Source organism: Anser cygnoides, chromosome 5 (assembly GCF_040182565.1).
Source record: "Anser cygnoides isolate HZ-2024a breed goose chromosome 5, Taihu_goose_T2T_genome, whole genome shotgun sequence".
Classification (NCBI taxonomy): Eukaryota; Metazoa; Chordata; class Aves; order Anseriformes; family Anatidae; genus Anser; species Anser cygnoides.
The window spans coordinates 43,955,504-43,981,921 of record NC_089877.1 but is presented as its reverse complement, the minus strand read 5'-3'; the positions used below and the strand labels follow the sequence as shown (position 1 = coordinate 43,981,921).

Here is a 26,418-nt window from a genome sequence, read left to right as displayed (position 1 = left end):
GCTGTGCTCCCTATCCTGGGCATTATTTCAGGGCAAAAATGCCTGTTAACTGCTTACACTGAAGCGCACACTTGACAAAAACATGAGGAAAGCACGTAAGGATGCACCACACTCCACGTCTCTCATCTGCTGAGGCCATGCCCAGCATGCTGGGTACGCACATGGCTGCCCGGGGCTCAGCGGCGTCTTGGGGCCAGGCAGCAGCCGCTCACCAACCCCTGCCCAGAGCTGCGAAATATAAATGGAGTGAGCTCCCAAACCCCCTAGCAAAGAAAAAGCTTAAAAATATATATATATAACAGGAAAGTTGGGTGCAGTATGTGTTTCATGGCGTATGGCTGACTGGAAACAAAAACAAAATCCCTGAAAACTTAAGAGACAACAAGAACAAAAGGTGGGAGAAAACCACAAAAGTGAGCATGAGGTGGTGAGGAGAGGGGCTCTGTGTATTGATGTTTGAGACGGGCTCTTTAGAAGGGAAGATAATGACACTGAAAATTATTCTGAGCTTTTCAAAGGCATAAATGACCAAACTGCCTCCTGACTCCTGAATTACATTATCCAGAAAGAACTTAATAGCATGTTATTATCGCTTCTCCTCACTGACAGGATTTCGGCACAGAAAAGACAAACAAGAAGCGCATTTGTAATCGCAGCCATGCTCACCTCTGCGCGGCGCCGACGGACGAGGCCACTCGTCCCAGGCGAGCACTGCAGCGGGAGGCCGGGGGAGGCTGTCGGCCCTAATCCAGCACCAAGGCCACGAAGCTGCCTTGGTCGCTGCCAGGGGGACACGCTGCGTGTCCCGGAGGGCAGCCGGCCTGCGGAGCCTGCTGCCATGAGGGTGGGCAGAGGTGGACAGTGAGGCTCAGCGAGCCCACCAGGCCCACCCTGCCTGAGTCACTGGGCCTGGCAGGAACAGGGCTGAAGGACAAACGGCAGGGCACAGGCCCCTACCAGCGCCTGGCACTGCCCATTCAGCTGTCCGTCCTGTCCTCATCTTTAGTGACTCTTATTCTCTGGGCATGCCACTGGAAAGTCATCTACAATTTACCCAGGGCTTAAACTCTTCTCCCATAAAACTGACTGTTCGGCCTGCCTGCAGTTAGCAGTGGTACAACACTTAGCTGACTGCCCACACCACATAAATCAATCTGCTTTCCTCCCTCTGCTGGTCCAGCTCACACTCGTGGTTTAGGTGTGTTGCTACACCAAATCAATCCCCAGCCCATGCCACCTCATTGCTCAGGCCTCCATGCTTTCTGTTGCAGAGCTGCTGTTTCAGTGCTGATCTTCTGCAAATGGTGGCTATGTTGGCTGGCTCTCCCTGCTTCACTTCTGCTCAAATTTATCTGTTGGCCCCATGATGGAGAGGAGCAAACGCAGTCCCAGTGCAGACTGGGCACAGCGCAGGCAGCCAGCCCCATGATATATGCATCTTATATTGCCGGCTGTTCCTTTCAGCCTTATCAGCATGATGGATAGTTTAAGCCTGCTGAAGGACAAGACAGTAATAACAATGACCATGATTACTATTTATCATACTTTCTTTAAGAGCAATATTATATCACCAGACTTCATGCATGTCACTTTGTTTATTAGCTACCATTTAGTAATCTCTTCTGTCTTTGGTTTATTAAAGTCAGAGGCACTATTAGGCAGTCAGCTGAGAGGACAGCAGGTTCCTGTGGCCAAGCACCACAGCCAACAGCCCCCAGGGACAGCCACCCTGGAAAGGCATTTGCTTGCTTGCTTATATCCACTCTGAGCCTGCGACTGCAGGGCTGCAAACTGCCGGCAGCTGACCTGGTGCATGCAGACACGTCCTGCGAGGTTAGACCTAATTCTTGTTCCCTTCTTTGCAGTGTTCTGGTTATAGCAAGGGGGGCTTTGAGAGCGTTATTTATGCTCATATTTATCAGAGTGGAGGAAAGTAGCCTCAGCAAAGAAGAATCTGAATCAAATGAGAATGAATAGAATAAAATAAATTTTTTAAAAAAAATCCAAAGCTTCTCCTTACTCCACGTTGCTTGTGCAGGCTGAATGAGCAGTTTTCACCAGAACACCAAAAATCAAAATACCTGGGTTACAGCAAGCTGGATCGAGATGGAAGCCGTGCAAAGACCACAGCCAGTGGTCTGACACTGTCACTGATCTGAAGTGCCATGGAGGACTGAAAACAGAGGGAAGCTCTCCAGGTCACACAAGCCAACCCAGAAAGGCTGTTCCCCTTTGAAAACGTCACCTTGAGCTGCACTCAGGCTCCTGCAGGAGGCTGGTGCTGCCGAGTGTGTCACAGGTTCAGTGGAAGCAGCACAGATAAGTGCACAATCATCTCCTGCCTGAGCTGCAGCTTGCAGGGCTCCTTCAAGCTTAGCCGAGGGCAAACACACTGCAGCAATCCCTGAAGATGACAGAGCCTTGGATCACTACCCCTCGGAGAACTGGCTGCAGCCTCCCAAGGATCCAAGGCCAGGCAGGGAAGGCCTCTCGGCTGGGTGCAGCTCCTGACAGAACAAGACCAAATGCCCTCAGCCAGAGAAATACCTAATGCTTTCTCCATAGGCCCCAATTCCCATTACACAAAGGTCACTTCACAGCTCTCTAGGTCGCTCAAGCAGCCTTCATCTGTATGCAAGCAGAATTTACTCCTGGTTTAAAGCCTGAGGCAGCCCGGATGTGAACGAAAGGGCCCACAGCAGGATCCCAGAGAGCTGCACGCAGCCCCTGCACATGAAAGCACCACAACACGTGGGTTTTACCCAGGAAGGAACTGAGAAGTTCCTGGCTGATTCAAGGTGCAAGGTGGGCTACCCAGCCTGGCTTTTGGCCAGGACACCCAAGCTCACAGCCCCGGTCTGCAAGTGAAATAGCTGGCAAGGATTGGCCTGAGCATCGCTTCAGAGCAAAGATAAACCCTGTGTGGGGAAGTTCTTCCCTGTGTCCAATCTAACTGCCCAAGCCATAACTTGTGGCCATCAGCCCTTGTTTGGCTCTATTGTCTCTCTAACTCCCTACCAGAGTCGCTGGCCGTTATCAGATCATCCCTTCGCTGCTTCTTTGCCAGCCTAAACAAGCCCATCTCCCTTGCAGGCTATGGGTGGTAGGTCCTCGCCATGCCACTAGTCCTCCATCAGATGCAGCCCAGTTTATCAGCATCCCTCTCGACCTGAGAGACCCAAAAGAAGGTGCTGGTTCAGGTGAGGACTCACCAGCACCAAGCAGAGGAGGACAAGCAACCTCACCAGCCACACTCCTGATGTAGCCCTGGATGTGGTTTCCATCAGCCCCAGTGAGAGCACACTGTGAGCTCGTGTTTGTGTGGGGTCCACCACAACCCTTCCTTGCTCCTTTTCAGCAGGGCCACGACTTTGCTGGTAGGTTTTCTTCTCAGCAGAAAGGTCCTAGTGACACTTCCCAGAGTAAGAAGTCAGGAGGCTTTGTTGTCACCCCTACGACACTTGGGAAGGATGATTTTTCTCAGGAGGGTAATTTATGAATTACTAATGCCACTATCCCACTGTCCAGCTCTTTTACAGTCCTGGGCAGATTTTGAGCAACTCCTGGAGCACTGAGGATGACCCCAGCCCTCAGGCACCTTGGTGGGGATGATAGAGGGCCAGCCCCACACCAGCAGGAGCCAGGCAGACAAGAAGGCTGCCATGCCGTGCCAGGCCAGCTCAGCCCCGCACCACAGGGAGCTGAGACGGGCCCAGCATCCCTTCCCAACCGGGGGCTTCGCGTGTGCCAGCCCGTCATCCCCAGCAAGAGACAGCTGCTGGCTGACCGGCTGGAACAAAAAGCTTAGAAAAGCCCATGAGTCCCAGCTGAGGGAGGGAGAGAAACAGCCACATGAAAGCTCCACGGAGACGGAGCCAAAAAAAGGCTCTGAGATGCCTGCAAAGGGCTGTGCCTCACTCAGCATCACGCCGTGCCGCAGTGGCACACGTGGGGCTGTGGGAGTGAGGGGGAACCCTTCAGCACGCCTGCCAGTGTCTGGGTGACCTGCAAAACAAAAGGCAGACAGGGTAATCCAGAAGCTTTTTAAAGATCACAAATGAGTTTACAGTCATGCTGGTTTTTGGTATTTACTAACAAAATAGGGAGTGGGGAGCACTTCTGTACTTCTGTTCTTTCCCTTCCTCAACCCTCCTCCCTTCCCAGCCCCAAACCCCCAACCCGTGCTAGGAAAATAAACTGCTGGGAGCACGTAGCATCATGGGGATCCTCACGCTGCCCTTCTAAGAGCTGCCTGCTGCCTGACAGGACTTTCACCACTGCTATTAACAGCCTGGCCACTGCCCTACCATGGCAAAACAGACGAGGCTGGTTCCTCCTGCAGGAGGCAGGGGCAGGATGGGCATTGCCCCATCCGTCTGGCAGTGCCCAAGGACTGGCGATCAGGAGCAGAAAGCCTTTGGGCCTGGCAGGCTGACTGCACGTAGCACAGCCCGAGGCAGTGAGCGTGGAGCGGCTGTGGCGGCTCGCATCACACATGGCAGGGCGAGGACATGGAGAGAAGAGTGGCAGGGGGCAAGAGCTCTGCCTAGAGATGCATTAGGAAGCAGCCCCAGTGACCCCAGGGGAGTCGCTTGGAAGGGGAATGACTTTGGTGCTGGCCAGGCTGCGTGCTGGTTTATTTGCTACGGGATGCAAGCAGTGATTCATTTGGAAAGCCCATGCACTGCGACTGCACTGGGTTCACATGTCCCTGTGAGATGGCAGAGAGCACCCTGCAGCCTTGATCTGCAAATCTGTATGCCATCTACCTGTCGTCATTAAAGTTCATTGGATGTGTTAGGTAAAGGCTGTGCTGGCTAGCCTGGACTAATGCTCTCTCGAGCTTTTTCTTCAGCTGGGTATAAAAAAAGCCTGTTCACTTCCTACCCTAAACTCCTGCACAGTTTTACATGGTAACACCATTTACCCTGACTACCCCCTTTCCACCTCCAGCCAACCCAATGATGCATGTTTAAACACCACCTGAAATGGCTGCTGCTGCCTCAGCACTTCAGAGCACACCGAGAGCATTAGGAAGGGAGACATTACCAGGCTACATCGTAGAATTTCACATCATGGGAGCTGAAAGTTGCCCATCAGTTTGGCGTCTCTCAGCTCAACCACACCCCTCGTCAGTCCTGAGAAGGAGTTTGTGGGTTCAGGAGTCTGCTTCAAGACACATGTTTAGAGCCTGCACCAAGCAGGGAGCACTCTGAAGTTTCAGTTCATTCACAGCCGAACCCAGCCAGAGAGCAGCCCCCATGCCGCCTGCGAGCAGAGCAGCAGAGCCTGCTTCTGCTGGTGGTGAGAACACCAATAAATTCAGGCTGCAAGGAAAGGCCAAGTGCACAGAGCTGATCCAGGTTACCCGTGTTTGACAACCACAATTGGGATGAGGAGGTGTCTTTTCAAAACCCTTTTAACACATTCACCTTTGCGAGCTTTCAGCGAAAAGACAAGGCAGGAATGTTAAAGGGTCAAACGCGGGGTGTTTGCTTGTTCTTTCCTCAGGCAAACCCTCATTGATTGACTGTGGGAATGGTGAGAGCTGAGCGAAACTGACTGAGGAGCCCCACTGCTAATACTGCAGCACGCAGCCTCCCGGCAGAGAATAATGTCAATAGACAAAGCCCTTTCAAATACACCCTGCTCTCTGACTGCTCCCAAAAATGAGTTTGAGGAGCTGCTGGTTCCTATCCACTTTTAGAGCTTGCACCCTCAAAGCGGCATCGTTAGCAGTTGCATGGCTGGTGGAATGTGTGGTGAGGTGAAAAACTGGGCTTGGCTGAGAGCAGGCTGTGGGCTCAGCAGTCGGTGCAAACGTCAGCTGTGGGGAGCCTCTCCACGCCATGGGATCCTCTGGAAATGAGGGACATGACCAGGATCCCGCTAAGGGATGAGCTTTCCTGCAGATGTTTGAGAGGCCCGACCAGTGCTCTGGTCACTATACCCAGATGTGGGTAAGCAAAGATATTTGCGGGGGCAGCTACAAGAAGGGGCTGCGCAGTGGGTCACCATCACTCGAGGGTCTCCCAGACTTCACTGAGTGCACCTGAGCAATTTTTCAAGCAGAGCTCTACCTCCGAAGAGAAGAAGACAGGCCCACCCGCAGCGGTCAGCCTACCAGCTGTAATTACCCAAGAGAGGCACTGATTCAGCAGGACTGCTCACATAAGCAAAGATTACTCACATACAGGCTGCAGGACCACTAACCCTGTGACTCGTGTTGACTCAGGAGTCTCACCATTGCAGTTACCTCCAGTCCATTCCCTGACACCGTTGCACAACCCACAAGGAGGGGGAATCACTGATCTGTCACTGCACAGGCTAGGGACAAGCTTTGCAAGGACATTTGGTCTTACCTAGGTTTCTTTTTTTGCTCTTAGCAAAGATGAGGCAGCACATCACTCCTGCCTCTGTCCCCCTCATGGGAAGGGATCAGAGAGTTAACACCAGGGTCAGGCAATTGACTGCACAGGAGACCAAAACCCCACGTTCAGTAATTCCCCATCGATAACTCCGCCAATCACACACCACTTTTTGACAGTCCCAAGCCAGCTGCCTGTGCAGGGGCATGCAGGCAGTCGCTGCTGTAAGCCACACTTCCGAAGTCACTCCCTCCTCATGCAGTCAGGTACCCCTGTTGTGCATTACATCCCTTCCCTCTCCCACAAGGCCAAAAAGAGCCATTGAGGACTGACACACACACTCACCCCCCCACTTCTGCCCCCTGATTCCCTTCACACCCAAGTGGACACACTGCAAGGTGAGGTGTCACACCCGTGCAAACTGGGAAACTGCATGCAAATGGAGACAGCACATGCTCTTCTTGTGGCTTACACTCAGGCACGGCCTGGTGCCTGCGTAACACACCTCTGCTGAGCAAGCTTGCGGGTAGTGAAGGGGTGTTCCCATCCCATCCTTTGTGCCCTGCATGTAAGCCACTTTTCACCAAGACCGTTTATAAAAAAGCTGAAATGATCTCAGCAGTCACCTCCACCTTGCTGCCTGTGGGAATCCTCAAAAGCAGCAGGGATGTCTCCCAGGATCCCAAATACGTCTGGCATAAGAGAGGCCTCTGGGCAAGGCTTCTTAGTAGACACCCCATAGCTGCAGAGTCAGACCCATCAGACCTGTCACTTGCACCACTGAGCAAGTGGCAGGTTTTCACCTGAGGCAGGAGCAGTGAAATGTCACGGGCACGGACGAGGCGAAATGCTCGACATGCAACACGGGGATGATGACGTCTCATAGATGTGCTGTAGCGCGCTCCTGCAGCCAGGGAGGAGGCAGGCTCAGCATGGATCTGGGTGGCAAGGAGTGGTGTGTCCTCCCAGGAGAACGACACCCCATCCCATCCCAACACATCTGACACAGCACCAGAGGACCCAGCTGTGGAACAAACCTCTTGAGCAGAGGACAGAGCCAGATGGCATTTCATTTGACTTGCAAGGAGTTAACGAGCACTGCCTGGCACCACTCACTCCATGGAGAAACGGGAACAGGACAGAGGTCAGAGGCCACAATGTCACCCTGAGTGTACAGCCAGCATCCCTCCCACAAATGTCTTTGATGCAACACATTTATTTTGCTGTGTGGCAGCGCCGTACAGTACACGTACATTACCAGCAGTTTCAGAGCCCTGAGTCATCATCCTTCCTGCCTTCCCTGAAACCCAGAAAAGAAGCAGGACCACTGTCCCCTTCCCCCACTTCAACTGCAAAGAAATGGGACTGGGAAAGTCCAGAAACACACAGGCACTTGCAGGGAGACTCTGCAATAACTAATATAAACCCTATTGGATTTTTTAAGGGATGTACCAGCTTTCTCTGAGGGTCAGAAAAATGTTTTGGGGCATTCTAGGCAGGGCTGTGATTCTCTTAAATTTTTTAGGATTGTTTAAGAAAGAGCCTAGGAAAGGCTTTTGCTTTCAGGGCAGTTTCACTGGAATCTGTGTGGAATTTCCCCTGTTCAAATGGGGAGAGAAAGTACCATGCCCTTCTTGACACACAGTATTCCACACCTCCCTTTCCTAACCCATAAATCAGCAGAGCCCTGGTACCTACTCCACCTCTTGCTGCCACAGAGAAAGCTAATGCTGTAACATGCAAGGACAGTGCAGCATGTAACAAGGAACAAGACCCAAAAATAGCCCACAGGATAGACAGAACCAGTCAGAAAGGCAAATGTGCCGTGGAGAGCAGAAGTGAGAGAGGGAACAGGCAGGCCTCTCCCACCAGCTCGTGTCAGTATGTGGAATGGTGCATCCAGCTCAGGAGAGCAATGACCCAGTTCCCCAGCCGGGACCCCTTCAGCCACAGGAAGAGTTCATACAAGTTGATCTGCCACAGGCTCAGTCCTTCTGTGAGTGAGATCTGGACCCTCCTGTAAAGTGAGTGACTCTTGCTCCTCTGATACCTAGAACGAGAGAAACAGCCGTGTTAGCTCCGGCAGGACGCAGCCCGACAGGACGGCAGCCTGTCCTGCAGCTCCAGTACAACCAACACTCCCCAGGGGAGGTGACTCCTGCTCCTGGAGAATCACCCCCTGGAGTAGGGGGTTTCTCCAAGTAGATGCTCCTGAGGAGCTGGGGACTCCCCTTCTGGCACAAATCTGGCAGAAGAGACAGCCTGCCCCTGTGTGAGCCCAGTTCCCTTCCCGATGCATGTAGTGAGCCTGGGCCATGGCAAAATCTGCTTCTGTGCCCAGCTTCACTTCAGCTCACAGGCGCAGGTGCACACCCCTGTAGCCTTTCCTGGTAGTACATTCACAGGAGTCCAACAATCCTGACACACTGATTCCAAGAAAAATAATTCTCCACCTTTCTACAGAAGCAAAGGTTAACTGGGCCTTGTATTTCTCTCATCATTCAGAAAAATAACAGTTATTTCTTCTGCAAGGACGAGGAATCTGAGGTAGGGGAAGTGAATTGACTCATGAGTGGAAATCAACTGCCTGATTCCTGTTCCTGGGTTTTAAACACTAGCCTGATCTTCACAGTCAGCCCTAACACCTTGCAGACACAGGCAGCAGTGAACTGGCAGATCTTTCCTACCCACAAATACTTTCCAGTGTTGATGCCTGTAATGGGCACCCTGCCCTCTTCTGGATTACAGGGCCAAACCCTAAAACCTTATCCTACAGGCTGCACCTCCATCCCTGTCCCCAGCTGCAGGGTGACACACCTGCCCTGTGGAGAGGCTGATGGGAGCAGGAACAGCACGGAAAGAGGCTAAGGTGTACAAATGAGCAGGGGTCAGACCTCAGCAGATGCTCTAATGAGTGGGAAGGGTCCATTGCTAAGGGTAATAGGTCAAGATCCAAGTCAGGCTTTGTCAGGACCCTGAGTGGAGGGCCCTAATACAGCTTCATGGCTCTGAGTAGCCTGAGGCCTCCTCCATACTCTCTGCTTATAGGTCCAGGAGCATTATTTAAGCTCAAGTCTGGGCCTTCAGTGCCTGCCCAGTACTGGAAGAGTACTTAGGTACTAGCATATTGACCTCCTGGCTTAACCTCAGCCCTGTCCTGTCCCTACGGACCTGTCTGGCAACCACTAGGCCTGCCCTATAGGTCAGCTTCCTTGTTTGCCCCTGGACCTGCCTTATCCCCGTGATGTTGCATTATGATACGGACTTTTGGTTGAACCTGGCCAGCATCACAGGGTCTGTCCTGCTTGCCTTGCTCAGGACTGGTCCTTGGCCTGCTGGCTCCCGACCCCCAGGGAGCAGCCAGCCCTCCTCATCTGGAGGCTGCTCCATGTCTGGACCCCAGTGCCTGGAGAGGAGACTCACGTGGAAACAGCTCTGATGCAGCAGCGAGACATGTTGAGGAAGGAGCTGGCACTGGCCCGTGTGTGCAGGGCTGACTCAATCCCCCTTAGCAGGTCGTTGGTCTTCAGCAGGAGCAGCATCTGGCGGGGCACGTTGTTGAGGAGCTGGGTGATCTGGGGTAGGTAAGCAGCAGCATTGGACCGGATCTCCACATCCTGCAGTCAGCCAGGTCATGTCAGAAAGAAAGGAGAGAGAAGCTGAGAGTGCACGGGAAACCCCTGTCCACACGCAGCTGAGATTTGGCAGGAAGAGACAGCGTTTTGCCAGACCATGACTCTCGGCCAGGTGCTGAAGAGCTCTTCCTGCTGTTTTGCAGCAGGCAGCTGGCTGTCCCAAGCACTCACTGCATAGGCACAGATCACTCTTACTACATTCCACCTGCCCTTCAGTGAGATAAGGCCCCTTCGCCTTACTGGCAGCATTAACAGCCTCTCAGAAAACAGGGCGTTTGTTGCTATCTCAGTTCTTGGCCCAGGCAGACCACACCAACATTTCATTACTGCCCTTGCAGCTTTCTGACTGAGTGTCACTTCAGCAGACCCAATGCTGGCAGTGCTGCAAGTACCACAGGACTGCTTGGGAAGTCGGGCATGCTGCAAGGACAACCAGGCTGCTCCTCACCATGTGCATTTTGCTGTCCCATGCAACTGATGGCTTCATGATAGACTGATGGAGCTCTTTCCAAAGCTTAGCTTAGTCCCCTGTCCTCAACACAGCCCAGTGGAGGTGTGAAAGCATTATGCAGACCTTCATGCTAACCCAAAAGACCACAGAACTGTCATCTGTGTCAGGCTATAGGTCCATCTAGACCCATAACAACAAATTGAAAAAAAAAAAGTCCCTGGAACACCTGCAATCTCCAGAAACCAGCAGGACACACGCAAAGGGAAGTAAATGACTTCTTACAGAAAGTGAGGCTCCTTTGTGGGGGAGAGAAAGGACAGCTCTAAAACCTTCTCTTCTGTCAAATGAGGGATGGCAGGTCTGTATTTCACGATACGGGATGTGACACCCACCCTTTGTGAACTTCAGACTTATTACAGAGGAAAAGACCCACACAAATCTCGTGTGCAGGCCGTGATGGTCAGAGGTGTATCCAGCTTACACAGCATCATGGTTGCTTTGGTGTTGACACATAAATCTTTCTGTCCTGCCTCCATCACCAATCTAACACACAAATCTTCAGCAAGAAGATGCTTAGCTCCCCTAAATGTTAAATGTTTTGTTCCAGTATTTGTTGGCAGAAAATTCCTTGCTGATATTCTTATCTCTCATCCTTGCCAGCATCGCTGCAGAGGCTACTTTATTTTCCACGCGTAGGTTTTCTTTTCTATTCCTTTTCTTTTTATTTTTAGCTCCAGCTGTTTGTACACATCACAAAGCAACCACAAGATCTGTCATCAGAACTGTCATTTTCTGTGAAGGGTGAAGCCTGTGCACGGAGGAAGAAATGAGCTTTGCCACAGGAACGGAGAAAAGCCCCTTGGCTGCAATCGCAGAGGCTGCTGCAGGATGCAACAAAACACAAACATAAAATCTGATGAGATAAGGCTAGCAGCCACCCTGGGCGGTCAGCTGCCTGGCCTTGGCTCAAGGCAGGAACAACTACACCTATGGCAACCCTCACAAGTTTGCCTAGCCTGCTCTTAAAACCCTTCAGTGATGTGACCCGCATCCTCCCCAGACCATCCACACCAGCATCTCTCTAGCCTTGTCATTAGATCCTGCTTTACTCGTGTTATTACCAGAATCTCCTTAGCTGAACTTTAAACCCATTATTTCTTGTCCTGTTTGCAATCTGTCTTTACCAGATTTGAAAATCACACTTACATCTCCCCTCAACCTGCACTTTTCTGGACTTTTTCAGCTCTAGCTTGCTCACACTTAGCTCATGAGTTGCACCTGCTTGACCATCAGCTTCCCACTGGCCTCTCCCCACTTTCATCAAACCTTTCTCAGGAGGCAGTGCCCCAGACTGGACATAGCACACGACAGCTAAGATGTTGTACCAGGAGGGTTTACTTGTCTCTCAGACCACTCTGCTGTCAATCAGACAAGCACATCCACCCGAGCTCTACGCTGATGGCACCTGCCTACAGGGGCACTTGGCTCTTGCTGCTGATACGATCTTTCCAATTCACCTCTAAACTAAGGGCAAACAGCAGCTCATTTCCTAATGTCACAGTAAATCTGCTCAGCTCCCCATTATCTGCTGCAGGATTATCCAGTTTCAGCATTAATTGTGTCATACAGGCCAAGACAACAGAGTTGGCTCCATACAAGCAATTCAGCTCTGACAAAGTTCATTAGCCCACACAGTGCACCGTGCAGCCACAGTCACATCTCTGCATAACTTACACAAGCCAGCTTAGGACAAACATCACTTATTAGCTCAGATTCAACACTGGCCTTATAGCACTGGAGCCAGCTCCGTGTAGATTCAATGTGGTGTCTCTGAATTTTCTTCTGGAGCTACCAGCTCCAGAACTCAGCAGATCAAGCACAGATCTGGTAAACAGTCATTATATTATTTCTGATATGCAGAAGATTAACTCAGGTAGGAAGCGATCAAATTACTGGGGGTGTTCCATTACCCAAGGTATCTGACCTACTCATTGCTGTGGGTAATGGCAAGCCAGTACAGCAAATTCAACCCCATCCATCAAAACGAAACACCAACCCAAAGGAATTTCCAGGAGACGATTTCACAGAATGATATTTTAATGCTACTTAAATTAATTTCATTCTATCTACTACAAATGTGTGCAGATAAGAACAAACCATAGGATACAACATGTTTCTCCCTACAGACTCTGGTCCATTTCCTGAAATCACATCACTATAGGCTCACCTCTAAAAAAAGCACAGCTGGCAGGGGCTGCTACTATTCTTAAGGCAATGTGTGCGTGTCAGGAGTGCTAGCAGGCGTGAGAAGGATCCCAGCATGTGTGGATAGGAAAGCGGGGAGAATGTAAGTGGCAATTTCCTAGATTTGTAGTGATTGAGTTGACAGAATCTGCAGTTAAGCAACCTTGACTCCAAGTTAATAGGGTTTCTGATTGGGAGGTAATTTCCGAGGGTTTTTAGGAGTTTGTATCAGTGCTGATAGTCATTTACATGAATAGTGATAATGCATTATCCTTCTCATATCTTCCCACTAGGCCTTTATGTCTCCTCTACCTCACCCTATCCTCCTTGCTGGTTCCCTGCACAGCTGCATTAAGCACTTCTTTTCATTTTAAGAAAAGGCTGATCTACAAATGTTTCTCCTGCCAGAACTGGTGAACACTTAGCCATTAAAATATTATACCAAATTTAAGCAGCCCATGACAAGTAAAACTGGGAGATTAAGTTTAGCCACTATAACACACGGTGTAGAAGGATTCCTGCCTTATTCTAGCTCAGCTGTCAATGCAGAATTTGCTATGGAGCTGCCAGGGGCTACCCAGTATCACTCTGGTATCAGCGATACAAGTGGTTAAAACACGGAAGGTACCTGAGAAGAAGGAGGACAGGCAGAAGGGGAGGGCGCACCGGTCCTACCTCGCTGGCTGAGACTGGCGACCGGTCAATGCCCCTGTTGACAGACTCCCAGGACCTGGCGGTGAGCATGCAGGCAAAGAGCGGGTACAAATCCCCGGCCCCGAGCCGCCGGCTGTACTTCTGCACCCTCTTCATATCGGCCTTGATAAGGGCCTGCCAAAGGCGGCAGTAGTCCATGCGGAACGACTCGCTCAGCACCTGGGGAGGGAGACACAGCCCTCAGAAGTTCACGGAGGGCAGGGAACAAGGAGGAAAGCCTTGTGCCCCCTAGCCATGCCCTATCCCCCACTTCAGAGTCAGGAAATTTTCTTGGAGGGTTATGGGAGTAATAGGAAAAACATATTCATATTGGCTTCAAGGAGCAAGGCTGCAGCTGGGTACGCTCTTCCAGCCTGACACCCACAGGCAGCTCGCAGGGCCTTGGAAGCCCCCCCCAGTTACGTACCTGGTAGAGCCCATGGTCCAGGAGGATGATGTGGGCCTTGCCAGAGGCTGGGCACTTCTTCACCAGCACATTGCCTGGGTGCGGGTCACAGTGGACAAAGCCATTCACGAAGATCATTTCACTGTAGAGTTTCCCCAGGTTGCGAGAGATCTGTAAGGAGAGAGGAGCTGGTCACACACTGCCACCCCCAGCAGGGTGCGTGCCAGGGAGGGGATGCAGCCCCTGTGTGCCAGCACCACGGGGAGCAAGGGGCTGGCACATGCCAACGTCCCCACACAGAGCTCGGGGACCCCTCATGCTGACAAATGCACGGTACGGCTGCTGGTGTCTGCTGCACAGGGATCCAGGGCGTGCAGGGAAGGATCCACGCAGGGGGTATCACGAAGATGTTTGCAGGGTTAGGCGTTATTTGAGAACATTTATCTGGCATGAAAAAGGGTAGGAATGTAGTAGGAATGTGGGTTAGGAATGGGTAGGAATGAGGTTTCTGGTCCTGTGGGTAGAAATAGGGTTTCTGGTAAGGAGGAGGAAAATGAGACAGCAGATAGTGGCAGATAGACCTTGACAGGGAAGGTATTGAAGAAGCTGCTGGGGTGGGTGAAATGCCATCTGTATGAAGACTCAGGTGTTTCCTTCAATGGATGACAGCAGGGCCCAGTGGAGAAGAGGTGGGAGAGGATCAGCCTGTCTGTCTGCTTACCGGAATGAACACAGGCTCCCTCTGCCCTCCCTCCACCACACCGTCTCCTACTTTCCCCCTTCCTTTCCTCAGTCCCACACTAATCTGATTTACGATGTCTGTGAAGATGAAGCAGCACAGAAAAGCTGTTTAAATCATCCTGTCATTGCTGTGTCCCTCCATGCCACTGCTTCTCATCACCCGGAGATGTTATTACAGTTAAAATCTCCTAGGAGCTAGTGAACATCCCCAGGACCTCAGATCAATCCCTCACCACACCAGCACAGCAACCTCTCACCCTGACATCCCACTGCTGGTCCTCCCTGCCATCAGAAAGTGGCACAGTGCTCCACAGCAGAGTGCTGAACAAGCAATTAAAAGACAATTAAAAGTCAATCGTTACAAATGATTTCAAGCAGACACACGATGTAAGCAGCAAACAGGCAGCTGTCCCCACAAGCAGCGGTGGCGGAAGAGGTAATGGTTATACTAACGACAGCTTGTCCTGCAGAAAACCTGACAGCAAGGAAAGGACTTGCTTTACCCATGTATGAAATGCAGCCACCTCTGAGAGGAGCGCAGTGGCTGTTTAGGAAGCCACAGAACAATGCCACGCTACTGCATCAGGACAGGGCATGTGGAGCTCCAGATCTGGCTGAGCCACCAAGAGCCCAGGGGAGCAGCTGGAAGCAGAGCAGCCAAGTGTAGAGCAGCATCCTGATGAGCAATGCCCAAGTAACTACAAGTGAGGAGGAAGCATGGGAACCCTGCCTGCAGCACACCAACAGGGACAGCTGTAGGACCAGGTAGGACAACTCTCCTTCGCTCAGGTGGGACCTGGAGCGACTACTGAATCATGGGGATGCGGCCCCCATGCCAAATCACCCATGCAGGTGCTTCAGCTGTACAATTTGGTAAGTCTGAAGTACCAGGTGTTCTGACATCCTAGAAAGGGTAAGTAGAACCTTGCAGTCCAAGGATGTGCCGGACAGTCTGTCCTGAGCTAATCATTCACTCATGCAGACTCCCAGGGACCTGCACACCAGGAGAAGTGGACTTGGACATCGTGACTGCTTCAGGTGCAGGGCAGGTGTCCTCTCTTCAGCCACCATCAGCAGACAGGTTACTATCTGTGGTCATAGCCTTTTACAGCCCAAGACGCAACAGAACAGAAGCTTGGGATTCATCTTCCCACCTTACCATGGGTCACCTTAGAGGGGTCACAGCCCTGCTCAGACCCACGGGCTGGGTCATGGGTACAAGACAACCTTTACTTCCCCATCCCCTCTCCCTTCTCTGCCATACTTATATTTACTTCACCAGAGTACAGCCTTGAATATTTCCAGTAGCTAATGCTCTGAAACTAAACTTTACAGCTTCTTTAAGAGAGAGGAAAGTATTCTGTATAATTTAGTTAGCATACAGAAAATATGTTACAGGGATTTATGATAAAATAAAACAGTCTTTACCTTTGAAAAAAATAAATTTACTTAGAGTAAGAGATGGAGCTGCACACTGAAGTATTTTAGCATATTTTTGTCTGCTGACATATCTCTAAAATTGAAGAGAAATTAATTTAAGATAGAAAGCATCAATGCTGTTGAGTTCTAAACAAAAAGGAAGGCTGTATTTCTAGAAATTAGAGTATAAAATAAAAATAGTGACCCATCATTATAATTCAGACAAAAGGAATTCATGTTTCTAGAGCAAAAAGTTAAGAAATAACCATGACACCTTTACATACATTAATTGCAATATAGCTCCATGAGTCTTCAAAGACACATATACTATATATAGGACCTTTGGTACAGATATGTCATATGTCCAATGCTTTAAGTTTTTTTACTTACATAACTTCATTTTCTGTACATAGTTATCTAACGTGCACTTGCTGAAGTACTGAAACGTGGCTATTATTATAGGATTCTTAAACTTAGTACAAAAAGACTTTCACTAATCGTTCAGAGGGGAAAAAAAAAAAGAAAAAGTAATGCAAAAATTGAATTCTGTTTTTCTCAGTTTCCCAGCTTTCTAGCTCTACATCTCAAAGGGGCCAGAGAAAGGGGACCAGGACAGGAAAAGGAAAACTAAAAATAAAGGTAAATATATTCCTTCTTCAAGTTTTCATCTTTTTCCTAGGCACTCACATCATCATTACACACAGCAGTGAGCAGTGACAAGTACCGCCACTGACACAGCTTGCTCTCTGGATGAGATACAAGGCTATGCAAAAGACATATACATCTACAACCTGGGGAGCAGGTAATACATGTTTGGTACAGTTCTGTGCCTGTATATTAGCAAAAATATGATTTCTTGGTATCAGAAAGTTTATGTCAATAAGTGTTTGATTGTGCATGGATAACTGTAGGTCTGTTGTTCCATGAGTGCTTGCTTTTTGAGTTTCTCTCTCTGAGACCTCAGTGACTACTGACAACGATTCCCAGTAATTTGCCTGGAGTTAACTCCCCTAAACTCTGAAGCGCTCATCTTCTATTGACACCCTCTAAGCAGTTTCAAGAGAGATTCACAGAAAGAGAGCCCTAGGGGACCGGTTTGTCTTGGTGCTTGGAGTGTATACAGGCTCCCCTGGTCAGGGAAGACTAACAGCAGTGCATGATTTTCCACATTAATCACCAGCCAACAACACAGTGTGCTTTTTGAATATTCACGGGAATAAGGTTCTTAAAACACTTGTGGAAAAGCAATTGGAAGAACCTGTCATCTATGCCACCAAACTTCCCATAGATGCTGACCCCTGTTTTGCTTTCTCCAGTACAGTGCCCCATCACTATGGCCTTCATTGCATCCTTACTGTAAATACCACTGGACAAATAACTTACAAAGAATTCACTCTGGAAGAATGCAGTTAAGTGAAATGGGAAAACAAACACGTGAAAACCTCTACTCAGGGGAAGAGAGGAATTCAGCATGCGTTCAGGCTGTGTAAGACCTTGGGGTGAAGGTGCATAGCAAATTAGACAAAAGGTTGCAATGATTTACGGAAGCAAAGACCAAAGTAAACACAGGCATTTTGTTATGACACAGTGAGGTCATCATTCCTTTCCCTCTTTATCATCCAACACAAGGTCCTTATGATTACCAGGGTCTCCCAGCACTGTTCGGCTGTGCATGGTAAAAAAAAATAATAATGATCACCCCTGGAATCCTGCATTCACTTCAAGACACCTCATTAAGAGAGATGCAGACAACATGGAGTGAGTTTAGAAAAAGCAAATAAATGAGCAGGATGCCAGAGGAATTTACTTAGGAAAAAGGATTAAAAGAGCTGAAGGTTCTGGAGTTGGCTAAAGAATACCAGAGAAGAGAGAGTCTACCAATTTTAAAAGGTTTGAATACTAAGGAAAGAGGCACTTGTAGCACTGAATGTGCTACAAGAAATACAACTAGGTAGAAGCAGGTGTAATCAAGAATAGGATAATTTAGGCATAACATTATAAGAAAAAATAAAAAAACCATGCCAGTCAGCAAGCAGATCTGAGCTTGGTATGTCAGATTGACACCAGACTCGGGCTTTGGCCAGAGGCACATCCTTGCCTATTGCCAGAAGGTGTGTTATTGCCAAAAAGAAGTTCAATTTGTCTGTCTGTGCTGCAGCAGAACGTGATGACTACGGCCACCAAGAAAGCCCGTGTCCTCACCAGCCAACGCAAATAGCAACCTGCCATTGCCACATGATATGACATGACTATGACACTGTCTCAGGCAAACTACACATTTTCAACCCAATATTATAATATTGAAAAAAATGCTTACAGGATATAAAAATGCTTGCTATAGCCTCCTTTAAGGTAACTGTACAGCATGGTAAGGTCTCCTCTGAGCCTCCTTTTCTCTAGGCTAAACAACCCCAGCTCCCTCAGCTGCTCCCCGTAAGACCTGTCTTCTAGACCCTTCACCAGCTTCACTGCCCTTCTCTGGACTCACTCAAGCACGTCCATGTCCTTCTAGTAGCGAGGGGCCCAAAGCTGAACACAGTGCTCAAGGTGCAGCCTCACCAGGGCCGAGTACAGGGGGACAATCACTTCCCCAGTCCTGCTGGCCACACTGCTTCTTATGCAAGCCAGGATGCTGTTGGCCTTCTTGGCCACCTGAGCACACTGCTGGCTCATATTCAGCTGACTATCAACCAATAACCCCCAGTCCCATTCCACCCGGCAGCTTTCCAGCCCCTCTTCCCCCAGCCTGTAGTGCTGCATGGGGTTGTTGAGTCCCGAGTGCAGGACCCGGCACTCAGCCTTGTTTAACCTCCTACAGGTGGCCTCAGCCCATCGGTCAGGCTGTCCCATATCCAGATCCCTCTGCAGAGCCCTCCTACCTTTGAGCAGGTAGGAGGTTACTCACACCTGACATGGTGCTGTCTGCAAACTTACCGAGGGTGCACTTGATCCCCTTGTCCAGATCATTGATAACGATATCGAAGAGAACTGGCCCCGATACTGAGCCCTGGGGGACACCACTAGTGACCAGCGTCTAGCAGGATTTGACTCCATTCACCTCCCTCTGATAAACTCCCAGCATATTTCAGAAATTCTTCTCACTGGCTTTTAAATGTATGGCTTTTCACTTGGTATTTCTCCTTTTTATGCCTTTCTATCACTCCAGTCCTCAAGGCCATCAGGTGCTATTGCTACTTTAACCCTCCTCTACAATGACAAAACATCCCAAACTGGTGCCATTCATAACCTCTTCCACAAAGTTCTGTTTGTGTCAAGGTCGTTACTGAAATTATTAAGATCGGTTTGAAGAGCAAACCTTGAAAAACTCCACTGTGATAATTTCTCTCATTACCATTGCCTCTATCAGTTTCTCACCTACTTTGCAACTTCCCTACTAATCCCCACCCTTTCTATTTAGTTGACTCATATCCAGTGTATCATGTACGCCTACTGCATTTTTGTCATCTAATTCAGAGGACCCCAAGCCATAGCACAGGTAACAGCAGTGATGTATTTCTTCTTGTATATACAACCCACCTCTTAACAAAACAGCATGCCCAGCTGACAGAACCACCTGATATTAACAAAACACTGGAAAGCCCATCACAAATAAAAACCCTTACAAACACCAGGCCGATATGCCTAGCTAGCAAGAAAGAAAGGAGTGAGCGCAAATTTGAGCCTATGAATACTCCTTTAGCAACCAGATGGCAGATATACCATGTTCACTGGTAGCTGCAATGTAAAAAACTGCCCAGAGTTATCCAGGAAGAGTCACTGATACTTTCCTGGCCTCCTGAGTAATCTGCAGCAGTCCTGGCTACATGCCTCCAACTGACACAAAGAAGAAGGGCAAAGAAAAAAATCCTGTGCATGGTCATTGTAGAGCTGATCTCATTGCCTGCCTCTGATAAGACCCAGATGAAACTGCCTGATAGGGCACTATCTTTTCTTGTCCCACCTCCATTTGTGACTGTCTCTTTAGATCAGGAGCAGATACTAGTCTCCAGCCTTAATTTGGCTGTAATATTTGCCAATTATTTTAAGACATGGCGACACTAACTTCTATTGATCTCATTAAAAGTAAAGGTCGTTGTGCAGCTCATTTCTCAGGGCTCAATATTAGCTCCTCAGGCCAAAAGAATAGCATTGATTTTGGAACCTTAATCGAAGGTTAATTGGATTGAAGAGTGTATTGGGTTTTTGCTTTCTTCTGCAGTTGTTATTACGGCCATCGTCTAAGGGTTTGCTTAATCCTGCTAGTACAATCCTGCCCAATTAAACTGGTGTCAAATTAGCAAAGGGTGTGGACAGAGAAGAGCCACAATCTGAAGCCTGCTGTATGTCTCTGCTCTGAAATGGCTCTTGTCCATAGAAGATTAGGATGGTCACACACAAGAGATCCAATTTCACACTTTGTCCTCTATGATGCAGTTGTGAGGATCAAAACACAGCGCTCTGTAACGTAGCACTATTGCTATCTACTGATCCAGCAACACAGCAAGGTGATATCTGGACACATAAGATGTCATTAAGATTCAGGAGTAGCTTTTAGGGCTTCCAGAGTGTACTCCTAGCATGCCCCGTACTCTCTCTTGGGAACTGAGGAAATTATTTTCCTGCTCAATGTCCCATCTTCTACTGCATTTAAATGGGAAGAAATATTCTGACTCAACTAGCCAGGGAACTGAGGGGCTAGCTTAGTAAGTTTCTACAGAGAAGACCAGTTGTCATTCATTTAATTGTTATTTGCATCTCTGTCAGACCTGAAATGGACAGGGGGATCATTTTCCATTGGCTTTAAATGTAGTTGTATTTCCTTGGATTTAACGTAAAGCATCTTGCTGAGACTCTTGAGCAATTGATTCACACTTACGCTTGAGACTGACTTTCAGTAAGAGACGGGTTTGTGTGTAATTTAACTCTTTATGTGGTGTCTTTGCATAGTTCAGAAGCTGGAAATATTGGAGGTCACCATCCTTGTTTACCAGTGCCTTGTGAACTGTCATTAAGCTTCAGGCAAGAAGAAATGTAGGAGAATCTGTAAGGAAACCTCTCCCCAGACTAAATCAGCAGGTGCAAAGAGCAAGAATAACCATTTTCCCCAGGAACTCCATGCTCCGTTTCATCTAACACTTGAGTTTTATAAGCACAAATACTTGAGACATGAGAGGTTTCCATACTTGCACTGACAAAAGGATTCCACCCTGGGAAATCCCATTTAAATTTTAGCAGCCCCAAGTCAGCGGCTCCTGGCTCTTGGCAGAAGGGTAAATCCCACACTGAAAGCATATTTCAGGTTGCAAAGCTGTCAACCATCAGAAGGTAGCTGAGCTCTTTATTGAGCTAAGAGATATCATTGCAGTGAGGATTCCATTTAGTAGCAGAAGGAAGCAAAAAGCCACAATAGGATCAAGTGACAGATGGCAATAATTGCACACAGTAGCTCATCTTAAGTATCTTAGCTGTTTGCTTTCACTTCTCAGCTGGACAAAACATTTCACTGACTTCTGAATCATCCACAGCCCATGACCAGGCACTCAGTGAGCTGAAGCACACAGCACCATTCCCTTTCCTGACTCGAACACAAACTAAGGCAATCATAGTGAGCTCTCCACTTGCCTGCCAGTACTGGCTGGTTGCTTGGAGGCAATACAGCATGTAGCACAAGCATATCTCTAAGCTCCACAGCTCCCATAGCCCGCTGATCCAGCAGCCTCTGTGGAGATAGTCAGAGCACCTACAAGGAGGGACAAGGAGGACCTATGCAGCAGATCACAGAGAATGTCAAGATTTGTATATGGACATGGTCTCTCTAAATGGATCAGTTAAAATCAGAATAGGTGCAAAGGGGGCATGTGTGCCATCTGAGGTCTTCCTTAGAAGTTCTTGCTCTAAGTAGCCTTCCTTTCCTCCTTTGTATGCTACAAACAACTTGAGAGCCCCCCAGTCTATATTTTTCCTCCCTTCTCCGCTCTACCCACCATCTCCAAATGTATCTTCCCAAGCAAGAATGTAACTGCTCTTGTGTCTTGAAACAGGAACAACCCAGTTTCCAAGTGGCCCCCTTCTTAATCCTGGTCTTCCCTCAAAATTCACACCAGCTCTTTCCCTCATAACTCCCTTCTCCAGGCTTCCCTCCCATTGTCAATATCCTAGCTGCATTCTCATCCTCGGCTACACTTACACATGAATAAGTAACTGTTCCACAGGCAGATATTTCAGTGTTTGCACTTGTCTTTAGAAATCAAAGCCTTCTCTGATTAAATGCCATTACAGTCCAGCGCTTGGACGGATCCAGAGAGATTAATGTGCTTTTGGGCAGCTTTAATGATAATCCTGCTACAGACGGTATTAAGTAAATGTCAGTAACCTGGTTTGAAGGGAGCTTTCACCTCAGGGATCCTTTCCATTTAGAGGAGAGAGGCTCAGCTTGCTTTTCAAGGGTGCGTTGTCACACAAGAGAAATCCTGCTTAGTGAAGACTCGTCTTCCTCTGCCCAGTAAAACAAAATGGAGTAAGATGATAGAGGAGTTGATAGATAGATAGATTGAGGTGATTTATAGGGAGCTAATGCATCTCTTAAAAGCCAGAACTGCTGTCTAAGTCACATCATACTTTTGAAACCTTTGTTGCCACCCCCTCCTCATGCTCCTTTCAGTGCCTACTTCCTTTTGTTCACTTTGCCACCATGCCATGAAGCTCCTTACCCATGGCATCAACAGCAGCAGCTGATAATGGACCCAGGTTGTATTTGTCACCATCTGCTGCACCTCACCAGAGAAGTGGTCTGGGGTGTGCATGGCTCCTACCATCTCGCTGTGGCCATAACAACAGACCCTTATTCCCCATCACATGCTTCTGAGGGTCTTGGTATCCCCTCCTTTGACTACTTTATTGGCAATCAGTAAAAGCTAATCATTAATTTGGGGGGGCAGAGAGAGAAAAAGGACAAAGAACAGCTCAGCACAGGTACTGAAACTGCAGAAATGTCGAATCTTACCACTGAGCTGAGTAACATCATATACCTGACAGATTGCCAAAACTTCTGAGGCTTATACCTTGCTGTAGTAAGAGTTTGTTGACTTTTTTTTTTAATTACATTTTAGACATAATTTAGAGACCAGCAAAATATGTGGTTTCCTTGCTGCATGGAACCTATTGTGCCAAGATGTCACAAAACAACCTTTCAAAAGGGGTGGATGAACAAAAATAAGAGCTAAATTGTCATCCTAAATCTCTCCTATCAGAATAGATCTGCTGCCCAAGAACTTTGAGGAAGCCCTGCTCAAAATCTGAACATTGTTCAAGAGTCCTCCTGCTAATGTATCAGAACAAGCCTTTCTGACAGTTTCAAGACTGAATATTGAGAAATATTCAGTTTTGTATCTGAGTGCTGTGGGCTAGATTTGACCTCTGCCCATACAGCAGAAGAAAAGGACTTATGTAAGACATGTTCACTCAAAGAAACAACTCACTTTTGACCAGTTGTTCTGTCTGGGTGAATGGAGCTGACTGGGTGTTCTGCCATGGACCAGACTTTTTAAATCTCTTGATAACAAAGTACATGAGCTATCATGTTCTCATGAGTCACACAATGGTGCTCTTTGCAGACCAGATGCATCATTGAGGCACTTACCTTGGTAGATACAAAGAAAGATCATCAGCACAAAATAGACACAGAAAAAATTGTGTCTACCTCTGAACAGCTGACAAACATCTCTCTGATGCCCTGCTGGGAGGGAGGAGAAATACTAGTGACCCAAATGTTCCAAATTCTTCCTGATGGAGATGTGAAAGACTAGAGACTGCATTATCTACAGGTGAGTCATTTAAGAAGTCCCTTTAATGAAAATGGACCAGACATCTTGCTGGGAAGAGAAGGTCATTCACTATTGCCCATTGACCTTGGCTTGTTCATCACAATTAGAATGGAAAGAGTCTTAAAACCTACTTTAACCTTTGAACTTCCTTTCCTGTATTTCAGCAGAGAAACACGTGACAAGGTGCCTGTCTTTTTGCCTGTAGAAGTTACTAGAAAATGTTTCATCGGCTTCTGCTGGGTGTAAGACCAGAGGAAGAGGTGATCTACGCAGAGAAAAAGGCATGTTACTCAGTCCTCAGTCCTGTAATTTGGCTGACCTCAGGCTGACTTAGGGAGGCAGCTGAGAAGATACACATAACATTCTCTCCTTGTGGCGCATACCAAACTCACATTTCCCATTCCCTGAAAGGTCTTTGGTATGTCTTAACCAATGCCACATGAATTTTGCCATAGATAGAAAGGGAGCAGAGAGGAAGAAGAGCAGAGAGGGAGGAAGCGCTCAGATTTCAGGATTAAGTGTATGGACAGATTAAGTACAATTGATTTTATGCTGTACCTCTTTGGCAGCCAATCAACCAAGTGAAGCTGTGAGGCTCATCAATAGGGCACAAGGGGAAAGGCAAGAGCACTGCCTCAATCAGCACTCACAGACTGAGAGGGGTGGCTTTACACTGTTGAATGGCTCAAAACCCTTTCCCCAGGCATATTCTCAGACCTTCTTGGAAGTAATGCCTTCTTTTCCTCAAGAATCTCTTAGCAACAAAGAATCCCCAGCACTCTCCTGACATCATGCCACACATACAAATTATTTCACTCATCAGGGAAATGTAGGTTCTCCAGGAATGAAATCTGGCAGCTATTTAATGAAGGGCAGCAAAACTTCACAGCAATATAGGGCCAAGAAGCAAAGAAAAACGTACCCAGTTGCATCCAGAAGAAAGAGGGAGATTTTGGAAAGCAGACCAAAACAACACACGGCAGAATATTATGCAAACCACCATGGCTGAGATTCCAGCACTCCAGCAACAAGGATCACCTAAGGCCTGTAATTTACATCTCCTTTATAAGGAGACACACCTATTGGGTTACAAAGGCTACATCCCATGCGTTTGCCCCAGAGAAAGGTAATGCAGAAAAAAGAGAGGGGAAGACAAGGGACAAAAAAGATCAGAGGCTGAAGCTGTTCCTTTAGGATAACAGGAACTGCCGTCTTGGAACAAGCCATCAGTATATTTAATATAAGAGCATGGTTATCACTTGCAATCTGTCTCCTTGAAGATATCTCTAGCTGTGCAATCCTACAGGACAGTGTTCCCCAAAAGGGATTATATACTTTCCCAAGATCACAAGAAACGAGATTTTTCAGATTAATTGCTCTGTTCATATCTGTATGTGCTCCCTTTTCTGCCCCTTCCCGTTCTGTCAGCATTTGTGTCCAACATCAGGTTTGCATTGCCCACCATGCCCAGTTCAGAAACGGCTGAGAAGCTACCTCATTGACATCAATGCCATTCCTCTCCATGTACGCCCTGTCGTTCACCTGCCCCCCTTCCATGAACTCCATGAGAAGGACACGCCTTGTTGAGAGCTCCCAGTATATCCTGGGGACCTGAAACAAGAAAAGTTGGGTTAGGTCAAACAACAGGCTGGGGAAGGAAGGAGAACATATCACACACAACCCAGGAAAGGAGTGAAAAATGAAGAGGTTGAAGCGAGGCCTTGTTTCTTTCCTGTGCACAAGGGAGGTAAATGCAACTATTGTCACTGCAGGCCTCTTCCCCAGGACAGCAGCGGTATGTGCAAGGACAACACACCAATACAATGGCAGCAGAAAAAATGCTTGTGCAACACTCCGGGCCCCACTTTACAAAATTTTCACCACTTCCCTCTCCCATTACTGTTTGATAGCTTTCTTATCTGCTCTGCAGCTCCTACAAGTGGCCTGTTTAGCACCTATTGCAACTTCCTGAATCATCCACTTGGCTCCTTTAGACAGGAACTGCATCTCGTTTGCTATGTACAGAGCTCACTTATGCAGCTCTAAAAATGATAAGCCATCGTCATAAATTGTATCTCAGCAGTGCCCCTTGGAACACAGACGCATTTGAGCTGACAAACCCTGTGTACTTAGGCCATCTGCAATCAAACTGGGAGAAAAATCAAGTGTCACAAATAAGGAGCTTGTCATAGAAACCCTGGGAGACCCTTAACTATCTTATTGCCAACGTGACACAGTAACGAGCATAAAATGTCAAAGCACTTTTCATTCAATCTGCAGTAAACCAAGCTGAGTGAGGTCTAAGTAAGAGGCCCTGTGTCACGCAGGGAGGCAGTGACGCAGCGTAAGAGAAGCCTTCACTCAGGCTGGCTCCCCCTTTTCCAGCCTCTCCATGGGCCGCAGCCTCCTCCAGGCCACATCCACCTGCTCCACCGGGGGCTCCTCCACGGGCTGCAGCGTGGAGATCTGCTCCATGTGGGACCCATGGGCTGCAGGGGGACAGCCTGCTCCACCAGGGGCCTCTCCACAGGCCGCAGGGGAACTGCTGCTGCCTGCCTGGAGCACCTCCTGCCCTCCTGCTGCACTGACCTTAGTGACTGCAGGGCTGGTTCTCTCTACATTTTGCCCCTCCTCTCTC

At 48.4% G+C, this 26,418-nt stretch overlaps 1 protein-coding gene across 7 annotated transcripts in view; it reads right to left on the bottom strand.

Annotated features, from left to right (window-relative positions):
• Positions 1–7,566: 7,566 nt before the first annotated feature.
• ADCK1 (aarF domain containing kinase 1) overlaps positions 7,567–26,418 on the bottom strand; it is an 88,642-nt gene continuing 69,790 nt past the window's right edge. For all 7 annotated transcript variants that reach the window (XM_048059934.2, XM_048059931.2, XM_066998158.1 and 4 more), the window contains 5 exons: positions 25,275–25,391; positions 13,819–13,968; positions 13,374–13,571; positions 9,792–9,985; positions 7,567–8,418 (listed from right to left, as the gene is read on the bottom strand). In XM_048059934.2, coding sequence (XP_047915891.2) covers positions 8,247–8,418; positions 9,792–9,985; positions 13,374–13,571; positions 13,819–13,968; positions 25,275–25,391 — 831 coding nt within the window. In that variant the 3' untranslated portion in view covers positions 7,567–8,246. The remainder of the gene's footprint in view (positions 8,419–9,791; positions 9,986–13,373; positions 13,572–13,818; positions 13,969–25,274; positions 25,392–26,418) is intronic.